At 36.2% G+C, this 22,979-nt stretch overlaps 1 protein-coding gene across 2 annotated transcripts in view; it reads right to left on the bottom strand.

Annotated features, from left to right (window-relative positions):
- The window catches only part of OLFM3 (olfactomedin 3), a 201,742-nt gene that overhangs the window by 26,947 nt on the left and 151,816 nt on the right, over window positions 1-22,979 (bottom strand). For both annotated transcript variants that reach the window (XM_082452554.1, XM_082452555.1), the window contains exons 2-4: window positions 21,766-21,912; window positions 15,534-15,689; window positions 10,150-10,369 (exon numbers count right to left, since the gene is read on the bottom strand). In XM_082452554.1, coding sequence (XP_082308680.1) covers window positions 10,150-10,369; window positions 15,534-15,689; window positions 21,766-21,912 — 523 coding nt within the window. The remainder of the gene's footprint in view (window positions 1-10,149; window positions 10,370-15,533; window positions 15,690-21,765; window positions 21,913-22,979) is intronic.

The raw sequence follows: 22,979 nt of genomic DNA, 5'->3' as shown, positions 1-22,979 counted from the left end.
AACAAATTTTAACCTGTCAGTGTCTCGTGGATAACAGCAGTAATAATATCTAACTCAAAGGGTTATTGGGAAGATTAAGTAAAAAATAAATGCTAAGTGTTTTGATCAGTATTTGGTACACAGTTAATTGTCTAATAAATGTTAGCTACTATTATTGTTCTTGTGGATTTGGATATGCTTGGTGAGTTAAGAGAAATTGAAATAAAAATGCAGAAGGCCAGTGTGTCCAGAGCAAACTTGGAAAAGTAGAAGATGAGGTTGGAGAGTTGAACAGAATAAAGCTTTGTAAAATCAGAGTATTTGGATTTTATTCTAGGTATGATGGAAAGCTATTTCAGGATTTTAAGAAGATGGGAAAGTGACAGAATGTGAGCTACGTTTAAAAAAAGATCACTCTAACTACATGTGGAAAATTAATTGTAGAGGAGATAGAGTATAGGCAGAGAGATGCATTGAATGTCATCACATTGGTCAGGTGGGAGATAATGAAAGTGGTGATGAAGATGGAGAAAAGTACATGGATTTGGGTTATGGTTTTGTTTTGGTTTCTTTTCTTTTCTTTTTTGGATAAAGTCAATAGGACCAGGCTTTGGATTAGACATTAGGATGAAAATTAAAAAGAGAAATTAAAGAAAATCTCAAACTGAAAAATAATTTAGAGATATTTGGTTTGTTCAGATGGTCAGATTGTACTGTCATTTATTCAGATGAAATGCTGAGGAAGGAATGGGTTTAGAAAGAAAAATCAAGAATTCACTATGGATTATTTAAAGTTGTTCATGACTATTATCCATGCCAGTAGAGATGTAGAGAAGATAGTATGCAAATGTAGGTAGGAGACACTCTTCTGAGACACAGTTTTGACAGTCTTCAGCACACTGAAGATAGTGAAAGCCAGAGCCTTGGTGAGAGGACATACACAAAGAAGAGGAAGGCATTTAGAACAGAGTTCTGGGACATCACAATATTTCTAGCACCCAGCAAAGGAGCCCAATAAGAAGCTATACATGGAATAGGAAAAATAGTGCAGTGTTAAGAAATCCTAAAGAAGAAAATGTTTTAAGAAGGATGATGTACTGACCTCTGGGGAATACAGAGGTGTCTAGAAAATCAAAGAAATGACATGGAATTTGGCAGCAAGGAGTCATTGGTGATTACAAAAATGAAATGAAGAGAATGTTGAGATCAGAAGCTGAGTTGGAGTTGGTTTTGAAAAGACTGCACACCAAAGCAGCAGCTATAAAAGATTATTTTGAAGAAGAAGAAGCAGAGAAAAGAGGGTGAAGAAATATAAAGTTGTGGGGAAATTTTATTCTTCTGCTGATGTTACTATTGTTGCTTAATAAAGATTTGTTTGCCTTTATAAATAATCTAGTAGAGAGGGAGAAACTTATGATATGAAAGAGAGTAATTAAATAAATGAATTTCATAAGCAAATGGTAGTTTAATCTATTTATTAACTATGCCTCTATCTTTTAACGGTTTTGTTGTTGTTTGTCTCTCTGTTCTAACTTCCACAGCTTTCCAGGAAATGTTCTTTGTGTAGTATATTTCATCCAGGTTAGAATCCTGAGGTGGGTGTTAGGAGGTCTGGTTTCTAATCTGAGCCACAATATTCTCCAGGGTGGAGTTTCCTCATCTCTAAGATGGAAGTTCTGAAGCTTGACATTTTGTTGCTCTAAGGGAACATGGAATGGATATGGGATCAGTAGACATTTATGCTGATGGGGAGAAGGTGGTATTATTTGTGGTGGTTGTAAAACACACACATGTCATCAGGGTGATCATGATCATGGACATCATCATCATCTACCCTTACTCTTGGGAAGCAAAACACAGAAAGGGCTCTTGATGTTGATTTCTTCCCAGTAGGAGTTTCTCTTAAAAATATTTATTAGAGTCCTAAGCTAAAATTCATCTTGTCAAATGATATTAGTAAAATTAAAGTTGCAGGAATTTAAAAACTGGCCCCTTTTTTATTTATAATTTGTGGTAGTATTAAGTAAACACAGGTATTCTCATTCTAACAGAGCACAGAAATTATAAAGTAAACAGTGAAAGTCATTTCCATTTATTGGTTCCCCCAAACTAGCTTTTGTTCAAATAAACATTATTTTTCTCACTTTACTCTCATTTTCTATGAGGACAAAGGAAGCCAGACAGAAAGGATAATTTCCCCAAATGCGTGGAAGACAAACGTTCCTGCAAAAGTGGATGGCAAAGAAGGAAGTTGAGAGTCTTGCTTCATTGATTTTTTTCCTGCTATGCTCTTCTGTCTGCAGTGAGACACATGAAAATATTAGCATTTTATAATATATTACATGTGCACGGTTCTGTATGTTCAGAAAATATACTGAATGGGTAGTTGAGAAATGTAACCATTTTAATACTCTGATGATTTTGAGACATTAACTTTTTTATTATCAGTTACAATCCATATTTATCAATAAGTAGCTCAGGAAAAGGTATCATTTGGGATTCAGCAGGAAGATCAGTTGTTTGGATCAATGAAGCATAAAAACCATCTTTTTATTTATTTCTTTAATATATGATTGTACTTTGTAATATTGTATACTAATAGCTCTGGATTTGAATCCTAAGGCCATGCCCATATAAATAAACGTAATGGAGTGGCAAATATGTTTATGAAAGAATGTTACTTCTTTTTACTTAAGGCCATTGGAGAACTCATGTAGCAAGAAGTAGATATGATTTGATCTTTAAAGTCTATCTATTAAAGCTACTTAAAGTAAGTTTTTCTCTACCATATGTTTGATACTGAAATCTATTTATATTATTTAACCTTTTATTTGTATGTCTAATCTTACCAACTATACTGCTGAAGGAAACGTGGGGATAAGAATGAACATAACAGACGCCATATTGCATGGCATGGAATGAGTTTTCAGTGGGTGTCTGGTAAATGCGATCAAGAATAATATGTGTCTAAATACCTCCACTTTCCAAAGTTAACACAATTTTACTCTTAAATTATTTTAAAAACTGCCTGAACTTTTTCTGAAATAAAGCTTATATTATGAACATATCTTTAAGGAGAGGCCTACCTAACATCCAAACTAAATGGAGCTGAATTGCATTATGAAAACTGAATAATTTGGCTTGCCTCTGAAAACACAGGCTTTATATTGTTAAAAGGCTTATAATTTAGTTGTAATCTAGGAAAATTTAGGACATAAAAAGAAAGATAAACAATAAATCAATTTATGGTAAAACAGGATATACCAGTTACCCCAAAAATGTGCTAAAATCACTAGGGTCTCAGGGTTCCAGAAGAATGAATCATCATCAAGTGCATGGATACCAGAGAAATTGCATTCCATATTATAATCTGGAATTTTAGGAAGAATAGGACTCTTTGGTAAATGACTTACTTGAAGATCTCCTCAATTTAATTTGAGGAGGTATTCTTATAAATTTCTCCCATTATATTTCCAAGTTAAATCTCACTCTTCTTCATCCCAGGCACACAGTTTGACTTTCCTGTTAATTCTTTCTTTCACTGAGATTTTCACTGTCTCTTGCTTTAAGTACTAAGTACAGCCAAATATCAGGTGTTTTGGGAATGAAATACTGCATTGCCATTGAAGAAAGAACAGATGGCAACAAAAACAAGGATTAAAAAGAGACTGTGCTTTTGTTGTCTTTTTTCCCAAAAGATTTTTTGTTTTGTAAAAAATATAGATGTTTTATCTTTGACATACACTGATTTATTTCTTGAAAGCAACATAAAGCTTTTTATTTTAAAAATAATATTTGCTCTCAGAAACTCTGTAGATACCAATTTTTACCTGTTATGTTTCAGATGTTTTATCACAGTCTGTAGAGATTCAACTGGAACAAGACACAGATGATCCCTGACTTCTCAGAGCAAGGACAACTCGTCTATAAGGTAGTGAAGATTAAAGAAAAGGAAATGGGAATTTTCTGTAAAATATCTGAAGTGTCACGGGGGTGCGGTGGGGGCATGTGGGAGACTGTGCCAGGGGCATTCAACCATGTTAAGGAGCAATCAGAGAAGGCTCCACAGAAAAGCTGGTATCTGGTCTGTAAAATGAAAAAGCAAGCTTAGAATTTGGGTAGGTAAGGTAGGGAGGAAGAGTGTTCCATGAAAAGGGAGAGGAAGTTCAGTGTCCAGGAGGTGAAGAAGCATGCACGATTGAGGAACTGAAAGGATTAAAATGACTAACGCTTAGAGTGAGTGCCTGGTGAGAATTTGAGAGAGAAGGGCTAGAGTTAGGCAGAATCCATGTCATCAAGACAAACGAGGCAAAGCTATTTAGAATTAATTTTAAAGGAAAATCACTTAAACAAGGTATAATATAATTCGATTTGCATGTCAAAAAGATTACTCTAAATTCCTAGTGTGGTAGAGAGGGAATGAGTTCAGGTAAGGGGAGTGGTTAGGAGGCCATTGCGGTAATCCATTTGAGAGGTGATCAGTGGTGCTGTGGACTAGGGTGGTGGAAGTGTGAATGCAGAAAAGAGGTGGCTTTGAGAAATCGTGAGGGAGAGGGGAGATGTGGTGATTGCATGTGAGTGAAGTTCAAGGAAGAATCAAAAGTGACTCTGACTTCTTTCTTTCTACAGCAGTTGGGTTCTATTTACTGAGTTAAACTTACTGAGGTGTCCAGGGCGTTTCTCTATTATTAGGTACCCAACAAAACACATCCTGTGTGGGAAAGAAATCTCAGTCTTTGAACTCAGAAGGACTTGGGTTTAAAGTTGTTGCCTCCAACATGTACCTTTGGCAAATTAATTTAAGCTGTCTGAGTATCTATTTTCCATAAATTGCTAATAATAATACCTGACCCCGAGTTCTTAGAGCAATTAGGACTAACACACATAAAAAACCTGGCATAGTGTCTGTCAAGCAGTAGGCTCTCAGCATTGCTGTAGTTACCTACTTATGTGCTTACTGTCCCCACTATAATGCAAGCTTCCTGACAGTAGGAGGACACTGCCTGCTACTCATCTTTGTAGCTCCAAATACCTGGTTAAGTGCCAGTGCACACTGGGGAGTCAATAAATATTTGTTGAATGTACAAATAAGACTACTACCACGTAGACAATTTGGTTTCTCTTTTAAAACTAATTTGGCATAAACATGATAAAAATAGTAACCCAAGTTGAGATTACTTGTAATCTCAAATTTTGAATGCTACTGTTACTTCTGTTAAACATGAAGGCTCAAAACTGTTTCTGTTAATAGAAGGATGCATCCTGTACTTCACTAGATGGCACCAAACTATTGCCCTAAAATAGAACTAACCCGAGGAAGTGTTGCGGGGGGAGGTTGGGGGTGGAGGGCTGGAAACCTGGAAAGCCTGATTATAATCTACATTAAATAGCTATTGGTGATCCTAGGGTGTGTGCAAGAGCTTCAGCTGTGCTTTTCCAGTCAAATTCTCACATGCATACAATTATATTTTGCATGTCTAGGAATGTGATATGTTTTAATTAAGCACAGGGGACTTTACTCAGTCCCTCATAGAGAAAATTAAGCACTTTTAGGAAAGTACATTACTGTACCTCATTCAGGCCACTAGGATGCATTGCTGTTGAAGCATTTTTTCTAATTTCTATCTTCTCTAAAACTTTAATTCCCTAGTAGAAATAAGCTGAATGGTGCCCTAGTGGTCTCAATGACTTGTGATTCCTTCAGCACCTTATTAAGTTAAATTTTGCAGGCAATGACACTAGTTTGTTTTTTAGTTTCTTAAAATTCATGTGATGTGCACTGTGACATCTTCCCTAAAAGCAAATCCACTGAAAAGGTGAGTGGAAATGTATTCATCACGGCTGCAATTTTATTTTCTTTCCCCAGCCCATTTTTACCCTCTGCTAATTGGCTGTGTGTGTTTAGAGGCTTTTGTGAAGAATAAAGATGCCATTGATGGATGAGCCTTATTGCTCCTGTTACTATATTGCTGATGTCATAATTATCTAATATCCCACTCTAGATCTGAGCAGCATAGCAACTGGATTTTAGACCTTTTTGGAACATTGAACCCCTGATATGTTTTTTTTTCTCTACATTTCCTGTGAATGGTCCTGATGTTATTTAACATCTGTTTTCTGAGTCTGTGTGCTCTGATATTTTGATATTCAGGCCCTTATTTATGAGATACTGCCAGGCATGGAATTAAAAGAGTTCACAGAGATAACTTGGTCCCGTCTATACCAATTTTCAGGAATTGTAAAAACTAAGTAAAGTGTTAATCAAATTATAACTTAGTGCCACACAAAATTGTTTGTGTTTTCTTCTGTAAATGTATGTGCCTTATCAGGTACTTCCTTTGAAACTGGAGTAATTCTTTTTTTAATGAAAAATATGAAGATTCACTTATGTATTTTTTCAGGAACCATGTGGCTTTAGATTTCACAGTGTTAGGGCTGTCTGTCTCTACCTGGACATGTTTTCTACATTGTAATTAAGCATTGTGGTCCAGTTGATAGACATCCTCTCTGCTCAAGAGAGTCTCAGTAAGTGGTTTTGATTAATTGACATAAGCATGGTATGATGGAGAAAAGTACCCAGTTCTTGGGACAAAAGCATAAATGAGTTAGAGTCATTGCTTGTGGCACTGGCCTCTGTACTAAGTGAATAGGGATCTGAGGGCCACTAATAATCTAAAGCATTATGATGTGAGAACTGTTTTCAATATTTTATAAGGTCATATCAGTTAACTCAAATAGCAATCATCTCATTAAATAAGAAAATTAAATGCTAGTTTTATTGCTGTTTGATATCTATATTGGTTGCTAGATTTTATATTTTTGATTAGTTAAAATAAAAATAAATGTTAACTAATTAATATAATTTATTTGACAGTCACAGTCTTTCAGACTTTGTGGTCCATGGGGGAAAATTAATAAAACAAGTCTGTGACATATATTACAGATCACAGTCCTGAGGCCTAAGGACACCATAGAGACATTATCCATGGTTCAGTAAGAAGGAATAGGAAGAATCTGTGTCTACTTAGATTAACCCTCTTTGTCCCAAATATCATTTCTAATATTGGAGGAGATTCTGTGTTGGGAGTTATATGTGGGTTAGTAAAAACAAATTGAGAGTTATGAAAGAGCTGAGAGGAATGTAGAATTTCCTGACTGTGGTGGACATTATTTCTAGCTAAGTAAACTCAGACAGAGTGTATGTTAGAAGTGAAGTTCATTTGTAAAGTAGAGCAAATCCCAAGAGTTTTCCATGTTAATCCTTCAGAAACATAACTGGCACACTTTCAGGTTCAAGGTGATTACTAGGTGTAGAACCTTTCTGTTGCCTGTCCTTGTTTATTAGTTGAGTCCATTTGTGCTAAGTAGGTGCCTGGACTTAGCATACAAAGCCAATGGCTTCTCGGTGCTTTGTGATCACCTAGAGGGGTGGGATGGGGAGGGTGGGAGGGAGGGAGATGCAAGAGGGAAGAGAAATGGGAACATATTGTATATGTATAACTGATTCACTTTGTTATAAAGCAGAAGCTAACACACCATTGTAAGGCAATTATACTTCAATAAAGATGTTTAAAAAATATATATATAACCAAATAAACTGGACTTTTTAAAGCCAAAAAAAAAAAAAAAAGCCAATGGCTTGGGTTTATTGTGAGATACTAGGAATGACAGAGTGAATAGATTCTCAAGGTCTTCAATGGTTCATCAACAACAAATGGACCTCTTCCAAATCAAATCAAAGCCCTACACAGATTAGTCCTATGTACTGTCATTTACAGAATATCTTTACCCAGATATGTTATGGGCTAATAAATATGCATTTGAATACTCCTTTGAACCCCTAAAGTAACTTTTAGGTATTGAGAGCACTAAAACAATTCTTGGTTTGGGATTTTCTTCTTGTTTGGTGCAGACATCATCTGGCAAGCTATAAAATGAATCTGTGCATTGAACTAAAAGTATTTCTTGATTAAAAAAGAATAAAATATGACAGCAGAATTTCTTTATGCAGTAATATTTACCTATTTTCTGTTAGCAATAAACTCCACAACTTGAATTATAAAAGCACACCATGTAAGGGAGTTTTTAAGTGCTGTATTAAATAAATGACTTTTCCCTTGCTTAATCTTAATCAGTCCTATGCCATCTTGACACAAATATGTGGCTAAAAGAGATCATTGTTTTGCAAGTAAAGGGGATTGTTCTCTGCTACTTGTTGAAATACCTAATATTTACCCTGTTGAAAGTTTAGAAATTGTTACTATGACTGCTTATAGAATTAATTTATTCAGCAAATATTTACTGAGTAACTTTTCTTAGTTTTCTAGGCATTGGGAGATACAGTATTTAGAGTGAATATCATAGACATTGTACTTATTCTTATGGAACAGAAGTCTAGCAAAAGAGACATCCAATAACACACAAAATGATAATGAAACATGAAAAGTCCAATCATTGGTGAGATTTCAAGATTTGAGAACACCTAGCAGGGATGCAGAGGATACATGGGGAGAGCAGTGAAGATTCAGGTGAGACATTACATTTAAACTGAGACCTGCAAAATGAATAGGAGTCTGTCACATGTGGCAGGTGAAAGTATGTTTACTGATAAAGCAAGGATAAACAGGGGAAAGAGTGTTTCAGGAGAAGGAATAAACAGCTTCTCAATATGGCCCCATGGTTAGAGTGTTAGAGCACATGTGACTGGGACATAGTGTATGAGGAGAGAAATGGCAGGACCTAAGATGGGAGATGTAGGGAGTGCCACAGTGAAGGGCCTCCTAAGCCATGGGCTGTATCCTAGGGCATAAGGGATTCATAGGAAATTTTAAATAGAGGAAAATAATTTCAGATGTTGTACTTAAAAAAAATCCCTTTGGCAATAATGTGGACAGTGGGTAGAGAAGAGCAAGTCATGGAATCTATTGGAGTCATGATTATGAGGAGACCAGTTATAGGTGAAAAAGTATGGGCCTTGCATGATGAGAAATAAGGAGCTGAGGATTGCTGCACGTGTGTTTAGCCTTAGGAGTTTATGTTACTGCCTTCTGATAAATTCTGTTGGGTTCTCTTGGAAATCCTGAGATGACTGCAGTGGGGCCTCCGATGTGGCGATTCCCCACTTTGTTTTGAGGCTGTGATTACTGAATGCAACATACTGTATTTTAGCTATCTTTTTTTTTATCATTTGGATTGCATCTGTAAAATAAGTAGTGTTTAAAATATTTTTGTAAGTCATCCAAATTTTATTTTGTGTTTACATTTATGCTCTGAATGTTTCTTTACTAGAAATTGACTCTTTTTTTTTTTTGAAATTCTTTACTCCTCTTCCCAGTTTATTTCCTATTCCAGAAAAGTTCTTCTTACCTTGAGAGAACACTTTCTATGGTTGTTGAGTCCCCCTCACCTAACACCATCATATCACAGCATGTCAAGAACTAAAATACTATTCCTAAATGGATTTACAATCCCTCTTAGTCAATTCATGAACACTTATTTATTTCACATTGTTACACACTAGTCCCATGATGACTTCAACTGATTGGCAATGGAAAAGTCTGTAAACTCAGACCAGGTGGAACCACACATTTTAGGAGTCAAAAATTAAAGTTCATTCCCCATGTCACAAGCTTGGCCCCTTGTAGAGTAGTGAATATGTATTTGAGTAGGTACCTCCTTTTTATTTCTGGAGTGGATCAGAGCAGCAAATGGCAGCTCTGCATAGTAGAGAAATTGTATTCATTTCCTTATCATTGCTGTTTCACATTTGGTCCCAGGGCAATGGCCTTTTCCCCAGTCTCTAACTTTCTCTACTGCCAGACATGGCTTTCCTCTTCCGTGGCCACACAGTGATTGACCATCACCGATGATCTGTTTGGAATAAAGCCTGTTTCCATTAGTGTGGCCAGTAGCATTGCTGTATTTGCCAGACCTCTTATTTCAAGCCACCGCGGTTAACAGGGTGCTCTGAAAATCAGGCAACTGTTAATCAGATAACCTTGAAGAACCAGGTCTGCTTAAGCCATCAAGGAACACTTATTTTACACTTAGAAAGCAGGTACTAGTTTCCCTAGAATTAGGAATTCATGACTATTTCCAAAATGTAAGAATGCAGTTGTCATTGAAACTACTTAAAAACACAACCTGGACAGATGGAATTGTTCTACTCACTTAGCTTTTTCATGCAGTCACGAAGTCTGGTTTCCAAGCTAAGCACCCTTTGATGTAGTTCCTCATAGTCATAGGCTCCAATTTCCTCCTGAATTCCAGTGAGGACGGCAGACAGATTCCGGATTTCCTCCTTGAACTGGGTGATTAACTTGGCATCTGTTTTGTACTGTTCTAGCACAGGAATCAAGGGCAGGAGCTCGTCCATCTTCTCTTTCAACTCCTGTGAAAAGCAGCCAATTATTCATGAGAGTCATTTAAACAGATCAAACAGCAACATTCTTTTTCACATGATACTTAAGGGAGATTATTAAGACAGATTCACAATTGCTTATTGATTTTTGATTGAAATTGTGTATTTCGTGAGAATGTAAGTGGCTACATGATCATTAATAGTAAATCCACTTATCTCAGCTTTTCAATACAAGAACACCTCTTTAAATGGTTACTTGCTTATGAAACAGATTGATCTTTATCATAATTACAAAACTTCCTATGGTAGCAGTTCTGGGTTTATGTACTATCTTGCTTTCTGGTGGCATTTTAAAAAGTGAACAATGCATTATTTAGTTAGGAAATAGAAGCAGGGTCCATCTTCTAGTTACGAATTATTAGAAATAGGTCAAATATCCTGTTTTAGTCTATTTACCCATTAACTAATTATTAATAATATAGGGGTACTTACAGGAAATTTTGGATCCTGGAACAGCTTTTGCCTAACAGAATTTTTCCAACTTTGGGCTTCCACCACTCTGTCCTTCTACTCCTCCCTCTTTTTAATATCCTTCTTAGCACAGCATCATTAGGAAGGTAAGTTCAGCAAGTATAGTAAATCATGCAGAGCTTTTCAAAGCTCAAAGAAATGTATGTTGCTGTTTACTATTTTGAATTATTACCCATTCTCCGACTTCATTTGCCTTAGCAAAGATAATTTAGAGCTCTTTATGTAAGGCAGAGTTGCTTACCAATGTAGTGAAATTAACTCTTTCAGGGGCTAAGGTGCTTATAATTTATGTAATAAAAGAGCACAGAGTTGTTTGAAACTGAAACGTTGATTTTGGTCTAGAGAACAAGAAGTATACTTTGCCAACACTGTTTCCCTCACTCCTATCTTGGGACTGAGCCAAACCTGCAGTTTCACTTTCAGTTTCTGAACGTGTCACCTTTTTTTCCTTTCTTTTAACTTGGTGGTGGTGGTCAGTGAAAACATTTTATGAGTTTGATTCAGTTGTGAGCTTATTGCAATCTATCGCATTCGCTGAAGAGCTGTCACTGCTATGATCATAGCAGAAACCGCGCTGTATACTAACGAATTTAAGGAGCTGAAAACTGCATTTTACAATTACATTTAGAACATGTTATCACTATCAATGCATTAAGATAGCAGGAGCTCCCATTGCCACCCTGATTTATGGGCTTGTGTATCTTGGGGGGAATTTCCACTTGTTCTGTAAGATTGGAATACTTAGAATTTGTCTGTATGTCCATATTGAGTGGGAGGGGACAGAGAGTCTTAATAATGAGAAAGATTGATAAATATCACAGTCAAAAGGCAGAATTGCACAGCTTTGCTCATTTTAGTGGCTCCTTTTGAAATAAACTTCTTATTAGTTTGAGCATTTTTTGCTATCCCTAAAGGAAGACACAGTTGCTTCATTAGGATTTTAATGAGAAGAGTTCTGATGGTACCATTTGCTGCGTATTATAGCAACTGTTACAGTGAAGAGTTTTATATTCTAGTATGGGAATATTGAAAAGAGAGTAATTCAGTGTCACAATTTTGGTGGCATTTTATTTCCCCTGAGCTAAAAATTATATATATGTATGTGTGTGTGTGTGTGTGTGTGTGTGTGTGTGTGTGTGTGTGTGTGTGTGTATATATATATGAATTTTGGGGTCTTTTCAAAAATTTATAATTCAATTATTGGCAGTCGATTCTAACTCTGGACACTTGTCAGAGAGCAATAGAAAGTCCAACTGATGTACATATCAAATACTTAAAAGATTAAAGTAGAATAACACAGATCTGTGCTTACTTATCCTTTCTAGAATTTCATTTTCTACTATGTTGCTCTTATAGCAAAGTGTATACCTAGACTATCTTACCCAACCAAGATTTCTTCATATAAGAATGATAGTCTCAAGTATGATAACTAGAACAAGCTTTTTTATCATAAAGAATATAGAAGACACAACCTACTTAGATTTTTTGATAAGCTGAAAAGGGTGTGCCAGAGGAGGATTTTCTTCCAATTTAAAAGTATTCTTCAATGTTAAACTTACTTTTGGAATGTTCCATTTCTTCTTCTCATATATGGCACCTCAGCAGCTAGAGCAAAATCTGACTCATGATAGGACTTGGTGAATAAATACATTTAACAAGCATATCTTGAGCATTTAATTATTATTATTAAATTTAATTCAGAGAGCTATAGTCTACTTGGAGAGGTAATATAGCATTGGTATTAGGAGGCTTAACTCGGGAGCTGGACTTTGTAGTTCTGATACATATTAGATATACGATCCTGGACGAATTGCGTAATTTCTTTGTACATCAGTTTCTTCATGTGAATGATGGGAATAAACACAGTGTCTACCTTATAGGATTGTTGTGAGGATTAGATTAGTTAATATATAGTATATTTAAAGTGCTTGGAACTATGTGTTGAATATGTGTAATTCTTCAAGAAAATGATGTTATTATCATTATTGCTATTTGGAGTTTGACATACAAGTTCAGTATCCACGTGGATTACATGAACTAGGAAAATCAAAATCATCATGTTCTATGGAGCTGCCTAAAAATTAAGTTTTCTTATTGGTGGCTTGGCTTCTGCTAGGCAAACTTGTATCTTTTTGTTTCTTTGTCTCCTCTCTTCTCCCATAAGTTCCCATAGATGCACACGTGTCATCATTTGTCACCAACTCTGCCAGCCCTGGTACTTGCAAGTTGTCCCTTGGCGTCACAGAGTTCTGTATTGTCCATCTGAGCTTGAATGATTTTCACTCTGAGCCGGAAATCCCGAGCTTCTCTCCTTCTGTCCCCCTTCCTTTCTGGGAATGCTCCCTATGTGCCGTAAGTACCGGCTGATCATTCCTGCTTTGTTGATAGCCTTAGCATCGCATCAGGCTCACGGTATTGCTCTATCGTCTACACCCTAACCCTGAATATTGAAAATTGACATTGAACATCTTTTGGTTTTCTTGATCTCCTCTGTAATTTAGTATTTTCTGGGGAGGAAAGTGGGCACTAGTCCAAAACCGTTTTCTTGAATATTGCCAAGTCTTGTAGCTCTTCCCCTGAACTTCTCTAAACAAAACTAAGAAAAGTTAATAATTCTTCCCTTTGTGCCATTTTGATGTTTATGCCTCTTTTTACTGTTAAATTTTACCTGCCTGTCTGTTAGTTGTCTTTCATAGAAGAGAGATTATGTATTATATACCCAGCAGAGGGCCCAACACTGCCTTGTACACAGTATATGCTCAATAAATATTGGTTAAAATTAATTTACTTGCTTTTCAGCCTTATACTCTTCTGTGTTTACCATTCCCCCATAATTTCTCTATTCTTCTAGTTTACTCATTCTCTTATTTCCAATAATCTTTAAATTTATTTTTATCTTCTAGGCCTTGCTCTAATTTGTTATCATTTCTTAACCTTCTGGCTTTGCTTACTTCTCTCTTCAATTTAATCTCATGATTCATCACTTTAGCCCCCTCTCTTGTCAATACCCTGAACTTTCTTACCCTCTTGTCCTTCTGTTTTACCTTTCTGGGAAAACTTTAAAACTGGTTCAGTGCAAGATTTTTTTTTTTTTTTTTAAAAGAAATTCACGTTCTTTTATTTATTTATTTATTTATTTATTTATTTATTTATTTATTTATTTATGACTGTGTTGAGTCTTCGTTTCTGTGCGAGGGCTTTCTCTAGTTGCAGCAAGTGGGGACCACTCTTCATCGCGGTGCGCGGGCCTCTCACCATCGCGGCCTCTCTTGTTGCGGAGCACAGGCTCCAGATGCTCAGGCTCAGTAATTGTGGCTCACGGGCCCAGTTGCTCCGTGGCATGTGGGATCTTCCCAGACCAGGGCTCGAACCCGTGTCCCCTGCATTGGCAGACAGACTCTCAACCACTGCGCCACCAGGGAAGCCCAAGATTGTTTTTTATACCTTTCTACTCAGGCTCCTGAGCACCACTGAAGAAAATTACAAAAGCATGCTAATTTCTGCCATATTAAACTGTGTCATGCAGAGACCCTGTTTCATGTCCCTGACTAGCTCCCTGCCAATCATAAATTTGTATGAAAAGCACTTCTAATGTTTGACCAAGAACTCGGATTTAGGCCCACTCCCTCACCATTAGCAGTGTATCTCACTTCCTAACTGGCAGGGAAAGCAGAGGCTATTATGCTTGTAAAATCACAATATGTTTTATAAACTATGTGCTATGCCTTTGTAAGGCAGACTATTTCTTTTTAATAGAAGCTCAAATGGCATTATCATAGATTTAATTTTAATCTATGACAGTGTCATACATAGTTAATAAAAATCCACATAGCATGCTTAAAAGCATTGTTTCTCTATTTTCAGTGTTTCTAGATAATTACCAATAAACAGCTTAAAGTCTAAAAAAATACTTTTTTGTGGGACTTCCCTGGTTGCGCAGTGGTTAAGAATCCGCCTGCCAATGCAGGGGACACGGGTTTGAGCCGTGGTCTCGGAAAATCCCACATGCCGCGGAGCAACTAAGCCCATGCACCACAACTAATGAGCCCATGTGCCACAACTACTGAAGCCTGCGCTCCTAGAGCCTGTGCTCCACAACAAGAGAAGCCCGCGCACCTCAACGAAGAGTAGCCCCCGCTCGCTGCAACTAGAGAGAGCCCGCACGCAGCCACGAAGACCCAACGCGGCCAAAAAATAAATAAATAAATAAACAAAATAAAATAAATAAATACTTTTTGTATCAAATTGTGAAACAACCCTTGTTTATGTGCTGTTAATAGTGGTATTATTGCCTCTTTTAATAATTCATATTCTCTGTATTTCTCCTCATATTAGCAAGGCATAAAATCATCAGAAAATCTTTGATAAATTTAATTATTAATTTTCCTAGATTGACCATTGTCATACATATTGAAATGCCTTTAAATCTATCCAGAATCTCTGCCTAGCTCTAGGAGGGTAAAGCTCTTTTTATAGCAAGTCTTCTATGCATTCCTACCAGCTAATGGTCAGTTTCAGTGGAGAGATGATTGATGTCCCCAGTGAATTTTGAACCTTGCATATATGGGCTGATGTACAGTTATTTCTAGCTGAGTGCCATGGTGGCTGTCCATCATACTCAGTGTCTCATTTGGACTGACAAGATTGCTGAAGTCAAACTTACTTGAAAATGCTTGGTCATTAGTGTCTTCCGGTCATCTTCAATCTGCCGAAACTTGGCCTTCAGCCCTTTCATTTGGGTTTCCATTTTTAGAACATATTGGAAATCTCTCTGAGTTCTCAAGTTTAAGACTTCAATAGACTGAGACATGTTTTGAACCTGTTAAACAAGAACATTGGCATTATTGTCTTTTTACAGGTATATACAGTCACTACTGAAGTAGCAAAAATGACATTAACATTAAAAACTGGAAGTGCCAAATCCATAATTTCATTTCCACAGGACATACTTTCAGAAGGCTAATTCTTCATGATAAACATTCAAATAATTTAGCAAAAGAAAACTGTGCCTAGGCAGGAAATAATAAAATGGACGTTCTAGCATTAGAAATGACTAAATATTAATAAGATTTTGATATATCAGAAAAATAAATTTAAAAAATAGAATATTCATTCCAGGGCTTAGTAAGCTTATCATGGCTCAATCTGTTAAATGTTAAGATAAGTTGTTTCTTTAAGTACTGACTCTGACTTCTTCAGGGTCTGGGATGCTTAGCAATTGTGGATGGTGGTGAAGTGTCCAGCAGATCTAGCATGCATTCATTTCAGTACAGTTACTTCAAGCTGCATCTGAAGTACTCCCAGGGGTGAGGCTGAACTGAGCAAGATGAATGGTGGTAGCGTTGGGACACCTCCTAACTCAGAGACCATACTGTTTAAGAGACTTGGAAATTGGCCACTGCATTAAGTGTTTGGTAGATAGGCAATAAATATATGTTAAGGTGATGGCACCATCCCAAGTTCATTGAGCCCCAGGCTATTTAGAAGTGGGAAATAGGTGACCTATAAAGCATGTAGAAATGAGGAAAGAAAGACTACTCTTAATTCTTATGGCAGCAGAATCTGGAAAACAAAGTGAAAGCCTCTAATAGGAGGAGAGCTATTAAATGAGTTGAGGAATAGAATATGACTAATTTAAAGGATACAATAGAGCTCTATACTTTGGTACTCACAGTATTGTCTACAGAGCAACAACTTGGCATCACCTGTGAGCCTGTCAGAAATGCAGAATCTTGGGGCCCAACCCAGAGCTACTGAGGCAGACTCTTCATTTTATCAAGATTCCCTAAGTGATTCTTATGTTTATACATTTTAAGAAACATTGCTTAACATGGAGGAATATCCATGAGAAAAGTAAGTGAGAAAAGCAAATGTAAAGATCTTAATATAATTTGAATCCTTTTATTCTAAATAAAATTCACCTCTCTCCCACCCTCTCTCTTTCTCTCACTATGTCTCACACGTATACACACACACACACACACACACACACTTGAGCACACATATGTAAAAGAAAGCAGTATATAAGCAAAAAACATGGAGAAAGATGTGGAAGGATTAGAAGAATACATATTAGGTGATTAAAATTAGTTTTCTGGTGGGGGGTGGTAAGGTGTGGGTGAGAGGAGAAGTAACAAAATAAATATTGTAGAAAGAGGTCCCTGGTAAATATTGTATATAAATTCATTTGCATAGAATTATATTTTATATTCATAAATGAATACATGAAAGCATGGGCTCAAAAAATGGGATTTCAGATGAGTTTTACCTCATTTCATATATTTTTATGCGTTATTCCGTGTATTTTAAAATAAACAAGTATTATTTATGTAACACATAAAAAAGTTATTTTCATTGTAAAACCTTGTGAGTTACAAATAAGGAAGGGATTTGTTCAGAGACAATTTCTGTCATCAGGTAAGTCACAAAGCTTAGTGGACCAGCTAGCTTTAAAGAGCCCGTTGTCAGTATATTCCTCAGCATTGGAACATTCAAAAAAGGCAGTGAATTCTGCTGCCTTGGCTTGCCTCAGTTCCTCCACTTGTTTTTGTTTTTTTTTTTTTTTGTCAGAGAAGGTCATATTTTTCTGTTTCTTTTTCTGCTGTCTTGATCCATAGTCCTGTCCTTTATAAACCCTGTCTTTTCGGGACATACTACAGTCTAGCTTATATTAAATCTAATTGTGTAATGTGTGTGAATGGGAAACAGAAAAGTGGCTGCCCTTCTGTAAACTCATTAAGGTTAGAATCTGTGTCTTATTCATACCTTTTATTCCCATGACCTTACACAGAACTAGGCGCAGAATAATTGCTCAAATATTTATTGGGTAAAATTATCTTAGGCTTCCAACAGTAGTAATATGTAACAAGTATTTTAATATTTTAACAAAAGTATCTTTCTCCTGTCACTGGTTTGTCTGTAGTATTACATGACCCTCAAATATTTCTTAATTTACTATCATTCATACATTCAGAAAGCTTCATTTAAAAAAAAACTTTGATGCAGCACAGAATTACTGAGGCAACATTGAAAGCATGGTAACTGCATCTTGGATGAATGCAATGCTTTCAAAATAATTTTCAACTCCATTATGGTTAAGCATGAATAAAGAAAAGCCATTTGTGTTAAAGAAACTATTTACACATTTAAATATGGCATTTGTCTATGAAAACCCGCATCTCTGGCATGTCCAATATTTTCCTAGGAATTCTGTGTACTTAGGCAGAATCCATACAATTAGAAAATGATAGGCAAGTGAGATATCCTGGATAAAGTTAAAACAGCCTCTCTTATTTTGCCTCTAACTTACCCTATCAATTTAATTTTCAACTTTATTTGTGTTATGCGAAAATGCACTGAGAGAATTTTTGCTGAGACTTGATTGTGACCTTCAAGCAGAATCATGTATAATTATAAGAGCTACATTTGGGGTGATGGCTAGAGATGGAGCTGTCTAAATGGGGAGGATGGTTCTGGGCTGCCTTTTGCTTTTCCTGCTGGCTGTACCTAGGACTGTTTAGTTTCCCACTGGTTATGGAGACCCACTGAGAATCAGTTTCCTGGTGATACTTGAGATTGGATCCCCATGATTACACTTGTGGGAAGGAGACTCATTCCTCTTTTAGTCTGCTTATCTCTGATGTTCTGCTATTCAGCTGTCTACACATGCCCCTGGGTAGACTGTCTACATAGTGTGGCAAGCTCATTGTTACTCTTCACTGATAATGTTTTGAACTCTTTATTTACCTTGGTTCTTTGTATAAATAAAACGTCTGAGGCATTTCTGAACTTAAACACAAACTAACTTAGATTTTCACTCTCATTTATAATTAGTGTGGAGGCTACTTGAAAAAAAGAAGCCCTACAGTTCAGTATGCTTGGATAGGGTTGGGATTAACAAAAATAAACAGGGATTTCTTTATTGTAGGTCTTCACAGAACCTTTAGTATTAAACCGTATGACGGAAATCTTCAAGAGTGAAGTATCATGTACCGTGTTTCTTAAAATTATTTTATTGGAGGATGTCATCAGCATCCTATTCCAAAAGTCACAGTTTAGGAAATATTGACCTAGACAATGTGGGCCTGTACAGAGATGCTGCATAGCTAACAGACAAGCATTTTTTTTTTAAGTGAAAATTTTTAGTTTGTATACACTAAGACCTGATGTATTGTGAAACCAATTGTAATTTTTCTAATATTCAGTAGTATAAATACTTGTTCAAAATATTTGACAGAGCATCAGTTAAATAAGTGTGGGTACCACCAGTGGCATTTTGAATGACACTGGCATGGTGTTGAGAAAATGCAAAGTTGATCTGGTATGGCTCCACAGTCTACTGGTTGAGTGACATTGATAAGTTTTTTAGCCTCAAAAAACACCAGTTTCCTTTTATGTAAACTTAGAAGGGCAACAACCTCTGCTATAAGGTTTGAATGGAGCAGATACAAATATAATAGATGGGAACTATTGTTATTAATATTATTCTCAGTAAGAATATTCCCTTATTGTAAACTAAATCAATCCTTTGGTTAATAATGACATGGGCTGCTTAATGGTCAGGCTCCTATTTGCCATCTGGTACCTTGGATATTTGTAAAACTATAGAGAAGCCAGCAAGGGACTGGCTCAGTCTGCATAAGGAATGCTGCTTTCAGATGTTTTTTCTTTGGGTCAGTGCAGCAAACCAGTGCTACTTACTTCCTTCATGCCACTCTAAATAGTACACACAATTTATTATTCCTCTGTTTCCATAACACTACCAAATGGTGAATTTGCTTAATCTAACCTGTGGTGACCTTGATTTTGTTAATAAATTTTGTTTTCTGTCATTTAGGTATTGATGCATTTTTTTAAACATCTTTATTGGAGTATAACTGCTTTACATTGTTGTGTTAGTTGCTGCTGTATAACAAAGTGAATCAGCTATACGTATGCATATATCCCCATATCCCTCCCTCTTGCGTCTCCCTCCCACCCTCCCTATCCCACCCCTCTAGGTGGTCACAATGCACCGAGCTGATCTCCCTGTGCTATGCCGCTGCATTTTTAAAGGTGTGATTTTCTAGAATTTCGTTAAAATGGTAAACAAATTGCCTATTGGATGGTATGGTCATATAAACTTCAATGATTGCTTCAATCAATCCCCTTAGTTGTACTTTTCAGACCTTATTCATCCTTTACTAATTCCTGGTTTTATCATAGCTCTGGAATACATTTCCCTCTGGACATGAAGAGAGTATTATCCACTTCCTGACATTCATAGTTTATTTGAATTTTTCAGCTGATTTTTGAAGAAATGTCCAAGTCTATGTGTGGGTGTGTGTATGCAATGCTGTACTGAAAATAGTAACAGAAATAAGATTATCGAGTCTAAGAAAATGTTTCTCATCATAGTTGATGTAGAAAGAAGATATTTTTGCGTAGAAAAGAAGATGGAGTAGAAAGTTAGTAATCTGAGAGGAAATACAAAAGCAAAATTGGATTTAAAAGATTAAATCTTTTTACCAAAATAATTAATTTCCCTAGTAACCAAATAATATTAAACTATATGTTTGAACTTTTTCATAGATATAAAGAAAAGCTATGAAGAGAAGAATAATCATAGTTCATATGTCATGAACAGTTTTAACAGTTGAGAGGCACGTTAGCTGGGGTCATTAACTTGAATGACAGTTACATTTGCTCTTGTTTAGGGGACAGATATTGAAGGAGCAGGGAAGACTGGATCTTTTTAAGAAAGAGACTTAAGAAGAGAAAGCAAATAGGTGATGATGACTCCAAGGATAAGGGCAGAAAAAACAGACTAATCTCTGTATGAAAATGTGAAAATAAGTCTTCTTAAAATCTTAGGGCATCAATATACTTCCAAGTAATGTACACTGAGGAAAGTTATTTTAATTATATGGCAGTGGAAGAGAGTTACTGTAGCTAGACTTAAAATTGCATAAACTAGGGATGTCTGTATTAACAAATTCAGTGCTTTCATTTTTCTAGCTTCTCTTAATTTTCTGTTGAAGCTTCCTATTCAGTGCTATAATTGTGTAAATGATCATGGAAAGGATATTTCACAGAGTGGATTGTTGAGCATGATATCCTCTAAAAACATATACTACCTAATATATCTTATTATCCCTGAAGATATTTAAAATTCAAATATGTTGTCATCCTTCCATCGCTCTGGCCACCCCAGCTGTCCAACTATATTCAGAGGCCAACACAGTGAAAGTGTGAATGAGGAAAATTGAAAGAACCATTCATTGTTTTTTTTTTTCCTCCCTAAACTAAACATAAATAACCTTTCATGAGATGACTTTCATCTGTGAAAGAGAATAAATCAAGGGCATTCTGCATTTGATTGTTATGGATCCAGCTTAAGTAAATTATATGGAGAGAATGCTATTGAATGAAATTGAAGAACTTAATGTTCAAAGGAATGACTTAGAAAATGATGTTAAATGCTTGGAATTATTCATTATCTGTCCAGATAGCTTGCATATTGTATGCCATTATTTTAACTTCCCTGCAAGATTGTTGATGAGTTCGAAAAGTATGAGCTCAAAGAGCCTAGTGTGATCCTGAAAGTTGAGGCTAAATTTCTGTCATTGGAATAAGACTTCATACTATTTTCTTCTTAAGGAGAGAGAGACTAGATATTAAGAAATATGACAGAAAGCCAGTCTTAAGGCAAGATTGGGACAAGTAAAAGTCATATAAATAGAACAACAGAGCAGGAATCTTGAGGTACTACTTTCAAGGAAGGGGAAAGCATTTATTTGAGAAGGGGGACAAAAATTGGAAGAACCCTCCTCACCATTACCTGCCTTCCCATAATTTCCTTTTCAAAGAATGGTAGATTTCAATAAAAATATTCACAGGGGACAAAGGACACCTACCTTTTCCAGCAGCTGGCGAAGCTGCCTGCTTTTGGCATCCCGGGAGCACAGGTTTTGTTCTGGAGCAACCACTGTGCAAATGCATCGTCCATCAGGATCCTGTGCTGAGCTGTATACCTGCCATCCTTCTTTAGGACTAATCTGAGTCTGAGGAAATCAATAGCACAAAACACAGAAAACACAGACAAAGAGAGAAAGAGTGTGGGTTTGTATAATTGTAAGCAAAGCATGTTTTTTTTTGATATTTAAAGTTTGTGATTTTATTCTCTAAAGTTAAAAAGAAAGAGATTAAATAATTCACATAGGCAGCACAGCTTCATTCAGTTATACCTTCCTTTTCAGTGCTCAGAAGGAGAATCTTTCTTTTTCTTTTGATTCCATATTATTAACTATTTATTGATCCTACACCACTTCCTAATGCTTTCTGTCATATTTGGACAATTTAATGCAACTTTAGAAGTATCTACTAAATATTCAATACTTAGTCACATATCACCAATCTTTCTACACAGGGTCTGTTAGCTTGTCTTCCTCAACAGTAAATGGTAATTAGTAGTAGTATGTATTTTTCTGATTATTACTCATGTGTGATATTCTGAAGCAAAGTCCTCTCCCAGAGAGCTTCTCATGTATTGAAGGGTCAATTATTAATAAAGCTGGAAAGGTATCACATGAGAATATAGGGTAAAAATAATTAGACCAGCATTGTTTTGCAAAGGATATAGAGTCTCAGAAGAGTTAAAGATAGTATTTTGGCATAGGCCGCCGAAACTGACCTTCCCAAATTACTTTTGTGCACTTGTCACCCAAACTCACTAGAACCCTATCTTAAAGTGACATTCCTGTTCTACTGCAGTCTGCCTCCTATTGTTTCTAGTTTTTCTGTATCTTCCTATAAGAAACTTCTTTCCAACCAAATTGGTCTTTTTGTGCCCTGAAAGCGTGCAACCTTGATTCACATCTTTGTATGTTACTCATTTTGTTCTCCTACTTGGAATACCTCTTACAAACCTTCAATTTACTCAGTCCTCATGGTTTCAACCTCTTCTGAAGGATTGTCTGTGTTATTCATTAGGCACTTAATGTGTATTTTCTAGTATTGTTATCTGTCTTTCATATGTCTTTTTCAATAATTAGTCTATATCCAGCTACAGGATATATTGGCTACTTCCTATCTGCCATATCAAGTACATTCTATCAAGTACAAAAATCAG

The sequence above is a fragment of the Balaenoptera physalus genome, assembly GCF_965194825.1.
Source record: "Balaenoptera physalus genome assembly, chromosome: 1".
Lineage (NCBI taxonomy): Eukaryota > Metazoa > Chordata > Mammalia > Artiodactyla > Balaenopteridae > Balaenoptera > Balaenoptera physalus.
Note: the sequence above shows the minus strand (reverse complement) of the source record. Positions and strands in the feature narration are given on the sequence as shown.